Source organism: Micrasema longulum, unplaced genomic scaffold (assembly GCF_059751315.1).
Source record: "Micrasema longulum isolate JH-2025_06_02 unplaced genomic scaffold, ASM5975131v1 h1tg000163l, whole genome shotgun sequence".
Classification (NCBI taxonomy): Eukaryota; Metazoa; Arthropoda; class Insecta; order Trichoptera; family Brachycentridae; genus Micrasema; species Micrasema longulum.
This window is the reverse complement of record NW_028277368.1, coordinates 1,915,237-1,931,407: the sequence shown is the minus strand read 5'-3', so window position 1 is coordinate 1,931,407 and position 16,171 is coordinate 1,915,237. Positions and strand designations below refer to the sequence as shown.

At 29.9% G+C, this 16,171-nt stretch overlaps 1 protein-coding gene across 2 annotated transcripts in view; it reads left to right on the top strand.

Annotated features, from left to right (window-relative positions):
• The window catches only part of m (zona pellucida domain-containing protein miniature), a 165,346-nt gene that overhangs the window by 84,791 nt on the left and 64,384 nt on the right, over window positions 1-16,171 (top strand). For both annotated transcript variants that reach the window (XM_088242781.1, XM_088242780.1), the window contains exon 3: window positions 11,826-11,945. In XM_088242781.1, coding sequence (XP_088098907.1) covers window positions 11,850-11,945 — 96 coding nt within the window. In that variant the 5' untranslated portion in view covers window positions 11,826-11,849. The remainder of the gene's footprint in view (window positions 1-11,825; window positions 11,946-16,171) is intronic.

The following is a 16,171-nucleotide window of genomic DNA, read 5'->3' as shown; positions in this document are numbered from 1 at the left end:
GCCTTAAAACAGGTTGTACCTAGTTAGGCAGACTTGACATGATCCAGAGAAATCTATTACCTAAGTGTGTATGTAGTAGATAAAGTAATTGTTATTTTTTTTAATAAACTTTGATTATTATTATTATAATTATTTACTTTATAAGAAAGCATGATTACCACAAGTAAAAAAATATTTAGGCTTGGACAAACAAAATAACTAACTGAAGACAAGATTCAGTATATTTTAGTGATTGCTGAAATCTAACAATCAGGACGTTGTTGGTGCATGCAAGCCATAGTTTGTACTGTGCCAATCGAAGAAAAGCCCATTATTACCATTTAATAAACTAAACATAAATATGGAGTCAGTGTTATTTTTAAGTTCTCGCAGACTTGAGATTTTTAACATTGACCTCATATTTTCGTCAAACTATGGCTTTCTAGTAAAGCGGTGCCATTATTTAGCGATCGTAATATATAATAAGACGGCCGTCTTAACGTTGTCTAGAACTTAGAGAAAACGGCGCGGCGTCGTTATCTAGCGGCCATCACATCTTATCTGTCCAAAATTTGCGCTGAAATAGGCGCTTGTGATCTGTCATATTTTTCAGTAATCCGAATATAGAAAAAAACTAAGTAAAAATAGTATCATTAGAAAAAATGATTTGAAATTAAAAAAAATAAAAAAATAGATAAAACGTTTTTCTTGTAGGAAATGAACATATTTTAAGAGTTAGTTATTTAAATTATAGAACGTGTCTGATATCTCAAATATTGTCCAGATATTTCCCTTCAAATACGGTTTTAACTAGGTATTTTTAAAGCCTTTGCTTTTCACATTTATTTTACTTTTTTTATATTATTTTATTTTATTCATTCAAAATTACACTGGTTTAAATATGAATGAACTTATTAAGGCTTTTAGGGCTATGCCCATGTCAAGTCATAATAAATAACATTAAAAATACATAGTAAAATTAATAAGATTAAACTATAATGACATGTGATGCAATAGAGTAATTATCTAGAAAAAAAGGTATAAGTAATAAATAATAAAATTCCAAAGAATGCAATGCAAAACAGATAATCAAAAATAATTAAAAAAATATAATTATACAAATTAAGATTCAAACATAATCAAAGAATCAAAATAATGGTATCATTAAAATCAGCAAAATAATAGTAAAATATAGTAGTATTAAAAAAAACAAAATAAGTATACCATTGAAATCAACAAAAAAAGAATGTATTTATAAAAACATAATTGAAATGATAATTGAGATATGTTTTCTAGAAACTCACTCAATACAATAGTAAAAAATAGGAGCAATAAATAATATGCCAAATAATAGTACGTACTAAATTAAATAATACAAAAATATATAATAAAAAAACATAAAAATATCAAGATGTATTAAAGGAAATAAAGTATATAAGGAAAGCAGATTTGTAAATTTTTGCTAATTGCTAATCTCGAACTTTAAAAAAATTGACAACCTCGTCCCTATCATAGCTTCGTGATTTTTTACAAAATCCATCAACACTTCTTCAATTTCACTAGTCCACGTCACGTTTGCACTCATTTTGAAAGTTTTAACAACCAAAAATTTTCACCGCTACACGGAAAAAATCGTTCAAAGTCTGTTTGCACTGCTATGACGCTTGTTCCGCAAATGGCGGTACCGTTGTTTGACGTTCTGCTCACAATCAACGCTCTCTAGAAAACAACAAGCGTTTGTACAAGCAATGTTTTAATGATGTCATCCACCGCCACATGACGGCTGTTAGAGGACCGCATTGCTCTCTTTGAAAACTATAGCGTTAGTGTAGTAAATGTTATTATAAATAACTAGATAACACAATATCAAATTTAGGAAGGGGAAGAAAGTGTTGGCTTGCGACAGGGTCTCCTGGAGGTGTCTAGTGATGTTCACATGCTCCAATTAGGAGCGGATGTAGAAAAATAGATAAGAAGACGATAACAGTTTTTCTAATTCACTCAATTCAAAATTAAATTAGGAATAAAATGGTTTTTAAAAATTATCATGGTATTGGGATCAGTTACCTTACTAAAGCTTGGTTCATAAATACCGTGATCCAATTAAAGTCGAGATTTTAGATTTATTAAATCAATCGATTGCAATCATCGACCTTAAATATTACCGTGGACTATTTACTAAACTAAAGCTTATATCTACGTAGCAATCCAATACAAACGTTAAACTGACGATCACGAAGTCTTGAATTCAATTCCAATTTAGCTAAAAAAATATCCAAACGTATTAGATTATATATATAATTAAATTGATCCTATGTTGGGTAATGTTTGATTATATCGAAGATAAAAATGATAGTTTTTCCAAAATTGAGTTATATAAATACAATTTAAATTCTAAGAATTTCAATTTGGGGTAGGTATCGGAAGTAAATTTTTTCTCATTTGGAGTTTTAGTTCAAACACTTATGTGTAGAAACAAAACATAGAACTGGCAGAGGAAGAGTGAAAGCAGAGTGAATGCGAGTGAAATGCGATCTCTTAGACGTTTTTGTGAGAAATAAATGTATGACAGGTTTACAAATGTTGAAATCAGGCGAGACTGCAAATCTAAGACACGCATAATTGATAAGATTAAGAAAGAGTGACTGAGATGGTTTGGTCGTATATAATGAATAGATGATGGAAGAATGGTAAATGAGATATATTTATTTGGCAAGAATGAACAGTGAAGTTGCACGAAAACGACCAAAAAAGACGTGACATGATCAGATAAACCAAAATCTTAAGTCTGGTCATGTCAAAAGTAGACACAACAGAAGGGCATGTATGACAAGATGTACGAATGTGAAAGAAGCCAGGGATGTATTCCAGGATAGGCATGTGTGGCAGTCTATTCTCTCTGCCTATCCCTACGGCCAAATGGCGTGATAGTAGTGGTTGTAGTACATCAAACACTCCCTTTTTTAAATACCTATCTTCTTCGCAGTCTCAATCCTGGGGATCGGTTTGCAGCAAAGTCCTGCATCTCGTCCTCCATTGGTCTCTATTTTCTGCAGCCCTCTTCAGCTCGACATATGAGGCGCAGTTTAAATCTTCGCACACTTGCTCCAAATATTCCCATTGGGGGCGCCCTCTATAATTTGTCCCCTCAGCCATTCCCTCCAGGATGCCGTGCAGGAGACCCTTATGGCGCAAAATGTGGCCGATCCATCGGGCTCGCCTCTCTGAGATGGTTTTGCTTAGGTGCCTACCTTCATCGATTCTGTTGAGAACCTCGTCATTAGTAATGTGGTCTCTCCAGCAAATTCCTAATATTTTTCTGTAGCACCACATCTCGAAAGCCTTTAGTCTTTTTTTTATCTCTTTCGGTAAGGCACCATGTCTCACAACCGTACATCAATATGCTCCATACATATGTCTTGGCAAGTTGCTTGCGGTAGATTGATATTATTTGACTCGAAAATCTTTGATTGTTTGTTAAACGCAAGCCTTGCTTGGTGCATGCGGAGGTATATTTCCTATACAAGTTTTTGGAATTTTTGCAGTTCATGCAAAACAAATGAGAAGGATTAAACGGATTTAACCTCAAGTAAATAAAGAAATAATGAATTTAACTATTATTTTAGGTTTTATTACCTTTTATTACTCGCGAATATAGTTGTTTCACAGTAATAATGACAAATCAATATGTTAATACGTTTAAATAAATAACAAAAGACCATTGACGTATTTATTTGTGTTGTAGATATTAAAAATAGCATTTCAATTACCATTTTCCTACCGTGATAATATGATTAATACTTTTCTGAAGATATTAATATTAGTACCACCGGCATGTGAAAATTCTCGCGATCTTTGACTCTGCACTATGGGAAGATTAAACGTTAGACATGATGAGTGATTCTGTACAGCTGAATACATTGGTAATGTAATCTTTTATGATCGTGAGATGATGGGTTCGACTCCCGCAGATTGTGGCAATGTAATATGCATTTTTATTGTTTTGCGATTTATATATTTATGCACCTGCAATATGCAATGGGTCACCAGAACGAATGACGTCTAATGTAAAGTAGATGATTAAATAGCAAATTTATTTATTTTTTCAACACAAAAATATCTAACACATTTGTATTTAAAGGATCAACTTTTAAGCAATTCATTATACTGCGAGCACTCAAGAAATACTAAAAAAATCAAAACACATTCTTACTTACATTGCTAAAAAAAAATAATGGCCAAGTGAATTAGCTATTTTGAGATTTTTGCACCAAGTTTTAGTGCTAGATGTTTTATTTCAGCGAAAAAAACAAAGTCAACTAATATGTATCTTTTTTTTACAAAATTATAAAATTTGTATTGATAAAGTTAGTCTATAAGCATCGCTACAGGAAATATTGACAAAATCAAAACACTTTCATTCTAATGCAATACATTGCTAATCCTTTGTCTATGTCTATACATGTAAACAGAAGTCTAAGCTTTCAAAGAGCGTATGACCTGTCATCGGCTTAAGTGATCACTCAACACTCTGTGTAACATTCTTAATTTGGCTTATATGTTCACTTCCATATTTACGTACGGCATTTTTCTATTATCTACATATCTTACAGTCCCATGGGTGTTGATTCGCTATAAAAAATGAAAGTATGAAGATATAAAAATATTTAATCTTGACAGGAAAATTAAGAATTAGTAAAAAAAAATATTTGGACCCCAAAATGTTTTCAGTGTATTTTAATATATTATACTAAATTATTAGTCCGGCCAGAATACATAAACAATCGTTGATTTACTACAATTGGAATGTCAACGCATTGCACAATTAAAAGCGAAAAATGGAAAGATGATTATATATTTTGCCATGATTATTACAAGTACCCGCATATTGATGGTAAAAATTACTGATGCGCCAAAAGGTGAGTTTTGCTGAAGAATTAACGAGGAATTTAATACTATGGAAACTTGGATACAAAAAATGTTTTCTTACACGCGGTAAAAATTATAGCATTTAATTGAAAAATTATTACAAATAATTCTTTGATTCAAAGCTAAAAAAGTATAAAATTTAGGCAGATTTTACAAATGTCACTCGGATAGTAAACATTTTTTTAAATAATTTAATTTTTGTAAGCTTAAATAGTTGAAACTTTTATTTAAAAAAATATACTTCTCTTCACAAAAATCAACAGATGGGAGAATTAAAAAAATGTGGATATCAACCAGCCAATGAGAGATCATAAGCCTTGTAAATGCCTAGACATTCACACTTCCAGAGTACAAGGAACATACAAGTACCTTTCACATATCGCTGCTTAAATTCAAAGGGGTCATAAGTCAAAATTCGATTTTTTTCTGTAGAACCAATCAAAGTTTTTAACATGAGTTTTCGCTTTTTTTATTTTGTTTTTTACTTTTTATGTTCATGTTTTTAATATCATAAGATGCGTTTTTTAAAGCTGTATCTAACTAATTATTTTGTTTTGTGTTAACTATCACCAAGAAAGTTCTGAAATTAGCCACCAAAACGCAAAATACCAAAAAGGCTGTTGTGCGATTTGGGTCATTTATAATGCAAAATTCATGAGAACCTTTTTTTTATAGAAAAAAATAACCAATTTCTATCCCATTTTTGCAACAAAACGAAATTTCTAGGTTCTCCATTTATGACCCTTTTGAATTTATTCAGCGGTTATGTGCATATATTTTTATTCGCATACCCAATGGAATTTCACACACCTTTTTAGCAAGGTGTGCGAAAATTAAAAATACTTGAAATTAAGGAACATTAAATAAACTTAAATTTACAAAAAACTATTCAAACCTCAAATTACAAAATACAGATATCCAAAAAAAAAGTTGAGGCATGTTTTACATTTTTGGAACAAATGGTTGATGCAAAGTGCCTGTCCTCTTGTGATGACAAGAAAACCATTTCAAACAGCGTTTACTACGACGCACGATGACTGCATTGAGCCCCTTGCTGTGCGCAGTGGAATTAAAGAATAGTGCCTTATTATGTTTCCGGTACAAAGCACCGTTTCGTATTGGGAACACACCTTCCATTTCACTATAATGGCCACGTGGGCAATCTAACGGTCCCGTGTTATGTCGTCAAAGAATGTTGTTTATACAGCTCATATCTCACGTAGTAAACATTTGGAAACCTTCAAAAGATTAACGTCAATTTTCATGCTGCTTTTCTCCCTCCTATGTTTGTTTTTTAACGGTGATTTATATGAAGGTATTGTAAAAAATCTAGCATCGGTGGTGCGGGCTTATTGTGCTGTGAAATCGTAATTAATCAAGAAGTTATAAATATGTATTTTTTTAAAGTAATTTAGGCATTCAGTAGCCTTTTCAATAAAACAAAGTTGTTTATTTTATTTCATTGGAAAGCCAACAGACATTGGCGAAGCGTAAGCTAATTCGCGATGGCAGGTAAATTAAATTTTATAAATGTCACTGTTGAGTAAATAACAGCATTTATCGATACTATTCCTGGCCGATTACCTTTCGTTCCCATCCTTCCTTCGACCCATCCTTATGGTACCTACCTAACATCAAGATAGACGATATTCAAAATTAGAAGATTCGGATTTAGAACAAAAACAATACAACATTTTTGACTTGACATACAATCGGAAAAGAAGTGGTTGGAATCGTCACGCGTCGTGGAAAATATTGTTATATTTTATAGTTCATTTTGTCATCCAGTGCTAGAAATCGAAGAACATTCAGACCATATTAAAGGTAAGTATCCATTCCATATTCCTATTCCTTTCTCAAATATTTCCTAATTCACAAAACTGAATGAAATTCGAATTTCATTTACAGTCCGCCTTTTCGTTAACAGTCACAGCGCAAATGAATAATAAGGAAATGGAGTGAATAGACTGACCTTCTTGAAGATTATTTCTTATTCCTCCGAGAACTGCAGGAAAACTCCACACTGTAATATAAAAATAATAGTTTTCTTCGTCATATAATTTTATTTGTTTATTATTAATTATATTTTACATTAAGCGAAGCGTTTTGTATCGAAAGTCGATTGGCGATTAACATGTACTTCTATCGAGTTTAAAGCGGGCACTGACGTCAAATGGCAAATAATAACCATTAATTAGTTTTTGAAATCTTCACACAGGTGCAAAAAGGACAGGATTGAATTTGGCGAAAGAAAAAGAGATAGACATAGGAATTAATTTACGCTGTTATACATTATAAAAATCGGCTTTACCATACATATGTAAAATTATAATACAATGTATAAAACATTTTATGTATTCCAATTAGAGGCTTCCTCATTATATTGGTAACATGAATAATTGTCACATAAATATAATATAAAATGTAAAACAAGTAAATGTGCACAACTTGTAATATTATTTAACACATTACAACATAGATGAAGAACATTATAGAGAAGGGAACGTAGAAGTCTAGACATCCAAAGGGTTTATGACTTGTCCTAGGCTGGTTTCACTGGCTACTTTACACACTGTGTAACATTCACCATTCTGTCTTTATTTGAACATCTATATTCCTCTAATTCTTTCTTCTGTTGACGTCTGTTTGAAAAATGCTTGAAAAAATATTTAAAGTATTTTCAGGCGTTGCCTAGTATGTGGGGGAAATAATTAAATGATGTGAATCTTACCCGCAACAATAATGGTTTCAGCTCTTTAACTTTACAAACGCAACCGATGAAAAAAACGAAAGCAAATAGACGTTCAAATATAGGCAGAATGGTGAATGTTACACAGAGTATAAAGAAGCCACTTAAACCAGCCAATGAGAGGTCATAAGCCTCATGAATGCCAGGACTTCTACATTCCTTTTTCTCTCTGTTGAAATGTTTAAATATTAACAGCTCCCCGGGGGTTAAATCCAGCTCTTGTCTACGAAGACTTGGGCAAACTTAAAACATTGTTGTAATATTATGAATATAAAGATTTTACTTACATTATTATTTATTAAAAAAAATAATCTACACTTAAATACCAGTCGCATAGATGCACATTATACTAAATATATATCTGTACCCAAAAGGATAAAACACGGAAGTCCACATCGTGCCGTTTCAAAATAAAAAAATCAGAATTTATCGCTATTTTATAGGTCAATAAGCAATATAAGCATCGAAGTCATTTTTTTCTAAAAACGCTTTTTAAGTTAAAATACAAATCTGAATTCCACTTAGTTTTAGTGAAAAAAACATCAGTTGTCCCAGACTCGATACGACAATATGCACTTTGATAATAAAAAAAAGCATTTTGTTAAATGAGTATTAATTTTAAAGTGTACATTTTACGATAGCATTATATTTTTCTGTATCCAAACGGAAGAAAAACACAGTTCTTTTTGCAAAGTAGAACTAGAACCCTGGATGATTTTGACTCACAGGCAAAAATCCTGCAATGGGAAATCGTGAGAAGATAAGTTCACCTCGTAGTGTAGTGATATGGGTCTTCGCCTACGATTTTAGAGATCCTGGGTTCGATTTCTGTCTAAGTAGGCGTGAAATATTGATTTTGATTTTTTTTGTAAATCATCTGAACCATAAAACTAATCATGTAACAGATGATTGACTTACGCTGTATTTGATATACAAATGTAGTACCATTGCGTGTAGAAAAGGAGATTATTATGCTGATGATGTGATGATGATGTCTTGAAATAATCGAAGTGTTTTTTAGATGTTATGAATTTCAATGACGCCCAAGGAAATTTCTAAACAGTATTTTATTTGAATATTAAATAAGTACTCTTTGATTTATAACTTTAATCTCTTAGTATGTGTCGTTAATGGCTTTTGATACTCATAATAATATCTTTAATGGGCCTTTTCTAACTGTTTTACTTGTACTTCTCAACAAACATGGGACATTAAACAACAATAAACCAGTTATTTATTTCGATTTAATGTTCGGATTTTGCAAATTTGATGTTTCGACTAATCGCCAGCCGACATCTCATACAACGCATCAATTAATGAAATGTTTTATGTACCTATAACGCCTTAAACATAAAAAAAACAGTTTTGTATTTAGTACTGATCACCTTACTTTTCATGTAATAAAACTGATCGAAATACGCTGCAATTGGAGTACGAATTCAGTGCCATATGCACCATTGAGTAGAGATAAATAAACCATAATGTGGTTTGAAACATTTCCCCTAATTATAGTTAGCTGAGTTTCATATTGGGGACCAATATAATAAAAATTGCATAAAAAAATATGCTTCATAAATGTTTCCACATACTCAGTCTTTTTTTCCATTTTTCAAATTTAAGTGATTAAACATACATTCTTTTATATTTTTCTATCTGCTTATTTTTGTAATATTTAATGACTGAAACCTTTACTGGCGCGGGTCAGATTCTTCTAAATGAATTATTTTACCACCATAATACCTAAACAGCACCTAAAAATATTTTTCTAATTACCTGTAAATGCTCAGACTTTCTATACCCTTTGTAAAATTTTCTGCATTTCTTTTGTAACATGTCAATCTTAATAACTCCTTAAGAGGTCAAATCAAAATGTCTAAAAAATTTGGAAAAACTCAAAATATTGTATCTGATTATTTAAACTATTGTGTATCTTATTAACACTATTGTTGATAATTATTTTAACAAAGATTGAGATTTTTTTACAAAAAAGGATCTCAAGCTTTTAACAGAGCTTATATACTAGAAATCCACAGATTTTATTTTTCATTTTCATTTATTTATTTAATTTTACAATACGTCCAAGGGGCATTTAAAAAAAATATGCACGTAAGAACAAACATAGTAAGTTTTGATTTTAAAAATAAACAACCCTTTTTTATTGTGTACATGTAGAAATAAAAAAGCATGCTGCAATGCAAAATAAAAGGTGAAACTTTGCATAGTAAAAAAGAAAAAAATATAAATATGGATGAAATAAAAATGTGAGAATTAAAGGCAAATTAAAAAGAACTTGAAAAGAATTTAAGCAAAAAATAATGGTACCAACAAAATAATGTTAAAAACGAATTATAAAAATTAGTTCACAGTAAGTATATATAAGATAATAATATAATATATGGTACACAAAAATATTTGATAAATTAATTTCAGAAAGAGATAAGATAATAATAATACACATCAAAAACAGAGAAAAAATTGCATGAAAAAGAAAGTTTTATTACGACTTAAATAATTAATTTTAAACAATGCATTAAAGAAGTGATTCTATGTATGTTTAAACATTTAAAAAGGACACGTATTAGAATTAAAATATAAATTGATTCCTGGGTCAAGATTAGACACTTTATTGCTGCTTAAAACATTTGCAAGAAGTGCTTAAAAAGAGCTACACACGTCGCAATGCTTTATTAAGATATCATCCTTAGTCTTTTTTTTACCAAAAAACCATTCGCTCTAAAAATACTCTAAACATGATCGTAAAGTTATCTAGATTCGCAGTAAATGAATGTTAACCCGAATAAAAGGCGTGAGTAAACCTATTAACAAATGACACGGCACGCGGCAATCAAAGAAAAACTCTTTTGTGTGTAAAATGGCGGTAAAATGCGGTTTAATTCAAGAATAATAGGAACATAATAAAAGCCCAGACAAAAGGGCAAATAATTGGTGTATTATTTCTCTATGAAAAGAGAAAATGTGGTTTTTCTTTAAAATTAAATACGTTATAATATTATAATATAATAAATGAAAACATGTTTTCAACACACAAAATACACGCGCTCTTATTAATTATATCTACTCGAATATTCATTCTGGACCCATTTTCAACTAGCCGTAAATAACTTGATGTTAGAAAATGGTAATCAAGTTGTGGTTGTAGAGCGGGGTTTGAATCTCAGACCTGTGATTCGTGAGTTTGTGACGCTACTACGGGATCACAACTCGGTTTTAATTCGATCTTTATTTGTCAAAACATTGAAATTTAAGGAAATTCAACAATGTTTTGATATTTATTAAGCCAGAAACCAAAAGAGAAAAACTGTTAATGAAGGTTTTAACAAGACTTTACATTGGATTTATTATTTTATTTTATAAATTTATTGCATAAAAATAAGTATACATATTAAGTAACAGGTATTTTATATAAAAGTAATGAATAGAAAATGAAAACAGTGTGTTCTCTGTTTATGATTGTCTCCCTCTAACATGGTTCAACTGATCACTTTACGCATAGTGTAAAATTAACCATGCTGCTTGAATTTGAAAATTTATATTATGTTAACTTGGTATTTGTATTTAAACATTTGGCCATATTCAACATTTTGTAGATAGATTAGAATAACAGTTGTTAATAATAAACACTATGAGTAACAAAAGAATTTTAATTTAATATAGATTTAAAGTATTTATAATTCGTTTTTATTTTTTAATTGAAGAAAACACTACAAAAAATATATTTACAACAATATATAAAAGCGTAAAATAAAGCTAGTAAAAAATTTCCAAATAAATAAACGAGAAAAATTAACTATAATTTGTTTTAAATTAAAGAAAAAAAAAAAAAACATGAAAAAACTCTTAAAATAATGATGAGGGTAAGTGTATGTGTGTGAGGGTAAGTGAGATGAGAAAGAGTTTGGTTTTGGTAATTGCGTGTGTGTATAATATGTGAGGGGGTGTATTTCAAGTACTTTTTTCCTTAAACGTATTTACCTGTAAATAAACTAATATTAAGAAATCAAAATGTCAAACAAAAACAGTAAAAAAAAAAATGAAAAAAAAAAAGTATATCTATATATTCTCATATAATGTAATGAGTAGTGATCATGATGTATTTGTATTTATTTTTTTGATCAAAATGTTCAAAAATCCTTTTGTTTGTTTTCAGAGCCAAGACAACCCTGGCTATATCATGAGACGAGCAAGAATAAAAATGGCGGACAGGGGTCCGGGTATATTTTTCAGAAAGTACCTTACGGGAACGTGTCTCGCTTTTCTTATATTCTTGGTAAGTCTTCTTAAAAATATACATTACATTTCGATTTCAGTTCATCGAAAGAATTACCCGTTTTGTATGGGAAACTACTTCGAAACCTCTAGTAACGAAATTCTGTGGTTTTTGTTAATAGACTATCGAACTAAACCCAGGACGTCAAGAATCGTAGGCGAGCACGTCAAACAACTACACAACGAGGCGAAATTATCTCCACTGGATTTTCGAGCAGCAATCGAGCTGAAAGCACTCGTCTAGGTTTTTCTTTTTATATCACACAGAACTGTATTCTCAATCCAGCTGAATGTCGGCTGGATGACAATGTATTACAAAGTTTACATTTTTTATAAAACCATACCGATCTGGTAATGCTATAACAGCGATAGAACCGATTATTCTAACAAACTAAATATATTAAAATATCGCCCTATCATTTATTTTAAAAAATATTTCTAAAATTACCACGAGCTTTCACATTTCACGAACTAGACTATTTCTCCATAGATTCAAGTTAATTCATATTAAACATTATTTTAAAAGAGAAATAAAATCTGACTGAAAAAAAATTGAAAAGAAGAAATAAAAAGAACATTTGAATGACGCGGGAAATATGTAAAAAAAATTGAACAATGCAAAATTTTTCTTAGAATATGTTAACCTAGTGAAAAGGACTCTAAATAAATGTTGTATAAAAAATATTTCATAAAGATTAATAATATAAAATACTATTTAATTTAAAATTAAAATTTCTCATCCGCTGCCTCACGCTACGCCAAAAGGTGAAGTTTGCTTGTTGTGATTGTTGTTTGAGTTTTGAAGTCTATATTATTAATTAGGATTCGGATGAGTAAAAAAAGTTATTAGAAAAGTTAAAGCATGTGCAGTATCCTACTGCAAGGGAGAAAAGTTTAAAACATCTTCACAAAAACTTTATGTACGCCAAAAGGAAGAGTTGCTGCGATAAAAATATAGTATTTTGGATGTTTTTAGTTATGCCATATAAAAAAACAGTTCCAGCTTTTATGAGAAAAAAATCATTTGCGTAGGTACATTTCATATATTTTGTCGAAAATTTGAAAAATGAGAAGGAATATTTCAATTTTGATTTCGACGCTGGAAAGGAAAAAAATACCAAGTGACATGTAGCATGTGCAACTTTACAAAGCAAAATAAAGTAAAAAAAAAAAATTAAAACAGAATCTCGCATATTTTTATTTAACTAATGTATGTAGGAATCACGCCAAAATAAAACGTAAGTATGAGATATTTATTAAACAAAAAAACCTTAATTGGCTCTTTTGTAAAGTTGCTACATGTCGCTTGGTAACTTTTTTCTTTTGAGCGTCGATTTATATTTTATTAATTATTTCTGTTTTAATCTGCGTTTTACTAAATGTAACACATAAAAAACTAAAATAAAAACTATGTTATTATATAATATCAGTGTGGAAATATATGTAATATGTGTCTTAATGACATTTTATGAGCCTTAAATTTAACATATATATTTTTTTTACTTGCATTGTCTTAAAAAGAAGAAAAAATATGCCTTTAAGTGCTTTTGTATGCTTTATGAAATTTTTCTAGACGAAACAGTCATATTAAATGAATCATTAAAACAATGAAATAAATTTTTCTACACACACTGATAAACGTGAGTAAATTTACAATGATTCTTGTTTTTTAATTAGAGACAAATAAACGTAGTGATAATTATCTAATAATGGAAGTTTTCTAAGACACGTAAGTAAATCTTACCTTCTTTTATACAAATTAATTTATGTATTTCCGTCAAACAATGCTTACATGTTTACGATCATTATATTCATTTGAACATATAAACTAACTAGAAAGTTTTTAAAAATTATGAGGAATCTTTTCTTCACAGTTTGTATAATTGTGGTGAAAAACAGTTGATAAATAACATCAAAATACATTTCTCTGTTTTGTTCAAATGCCTTTGAACTATTTAGTAAAGAAATAGATTTATTCAAGGTGATACCACTGCATGACTTAACCAATACTATTTTGAATATCATGAACTTTTCTGCTCACACAAATTTAAAATACACATTTGGTAATGATATTCACAACAATACGCGTAACTCAGGGAATCTTCATGTATCTAAGTTTCGCACAACGAAGTTTAGCAAAAGGTCTCAGGAAAATATTGGCCATTTCGAATTTAACAAACTGCCCGATGAGCTAAAACACGAAAAGTCGAATAGCAAATTCAAAAGTGTCGCAATTAAAAAATATTACTTGAATCTTTTTGAAAGTTAAAGTTATTAATGTTATTTATGTAGATGGTGTAAAGTACTATGTTTTATGTTTCTTATATTATGTTTTATTACTGTTTCGGATGTATAAACTAAGTATGATATTATATATTGTCACAAAAATGTTTAATTTTTATGTACGGCTCCAAATGAGTTTTTTATAATAATTTCTGGGAGTATAATATCTACTTTATGTTTATGAATAATAATAATTTTAAAAAAAACATTTAATTTGTTATCAAAATCTTCAAATAATACTTAATAGTTAAAACAGAAGTAATGGTAACCATTTACCATTTTTTAATGTCAACAAGTTTCGAAACGTATCCGTCTCTTTGTCAGGACACCCATTTCATTAATATTATACTTGTGTAATTATATTGATGATGAAAGTGTACTTTTGATTCGCATATTAATGTAGTGAGTTTCCTGAGGAATAGACACGAAACCTGTAGAAATTAAAAAGCTGGCAAGTAGTTGAATACAAATATAAATATCAATTACTATTTGAACTTTCGAAAAAGGTTCCGTGTTATGAAAAACGGACGGCATTCCGGCTGTCAAAACACAGAAAAACAGACGCAAAACATGTTACTTCTGCTATCATTAGGATACTCAGTAGGAACTGATTTCCGCCTTGTCGATTATTCATTCATGTAGAATAATAGGATTAATAGGACGGTAATTTATATTGTGTAACATATTTTAACATTTCTCATCCAATTGAAAAAAAAAAAAAAATTATTTATATAATTATTTTATTCAAACATACAAAAATATAAAATATAATTGGATAAAATGATTTTGATTTAAAATATACGTCTACATTTGTTGAAACAGAGACGGAAAATACTTTTGAGAAGATAATGTTCAAGACATTAACAGGGCTAGTGACTTGTCATTAGATGTTTTGGGTGGCCACTTTACATACTGTGTAACATTCACTATTCTGCCTATGTTTATGCATCCACATTTCCTTAACGCTTCCGAATATTGACACTCTTCGTGATATTAAAAAATTAACACATTATTTACAGATTACCACACTAAAATAATGAAATATAATTGGGAACAAATTATATTATTATTTTAAAAAAACTATTACAAAATTTCGAAATGGGAAAGAAAGGTAATCGGCCAAGAATAGTATTGATAAATGCCGTTTTGTACTTATGGATATATTCGTATGAAATTGTTCGCAAAAGTTAAGAAAGCATAAAGAAATATCTAAAAGTATCTTCCTACATCGGGAGTATAATATATGGGCCTTCAGCGATCCGTATACTACCACTATGACTAGGGGTATTTTTATACCAAGTTTATGAGTAAGGCCCGTAGGTGTGTGTTATGTCGCATAGCTTGAAAATGAAGGCAGTTTGAATATATCCCGATATTTAAGTTTTCTCGATCCCGCATTTGTATGTATTTTATTGAGGAGGAGTATCTACGAGTACATTATAGTTTTTTACTTTGTTGTGAATTTTTTCATCAAAATCAACAATCAAAGAATTAAAATGAAAAAGATTTTGACATTGCTCGTAATTTAGATGTATCATAAATTATACAAGATTAAAAACAAAAACAAAAAAAATTTACTAATTTATAAATACATGAAAGTAAATTTTAAAGGAAGCTAATATTTCATTCCATTTTTTACTCACAAAGATACTTGAAGGTGATCAATAAAATATTACAGTTTAAACAACCTTTAAAATCAATATTTCATGTCTGATCTGCCAGGAATCAAACCTAAAAGCTTAAAATAGTAGGCTCAGACGCCAATCACTGCACTACTAGGCAGAATTATCTCATTTTTATTTCTTTATGTATGATATTTACCTGAAACCAGTCTTCGAGTCGAACACAATTTTGCACATAGAACCAAATGTCGCACGCAACTACACTGGTTCAGTCTCAGTTATAGAAAAAACGTTCACATTTTATCACTTTTCTTCCAGCGAG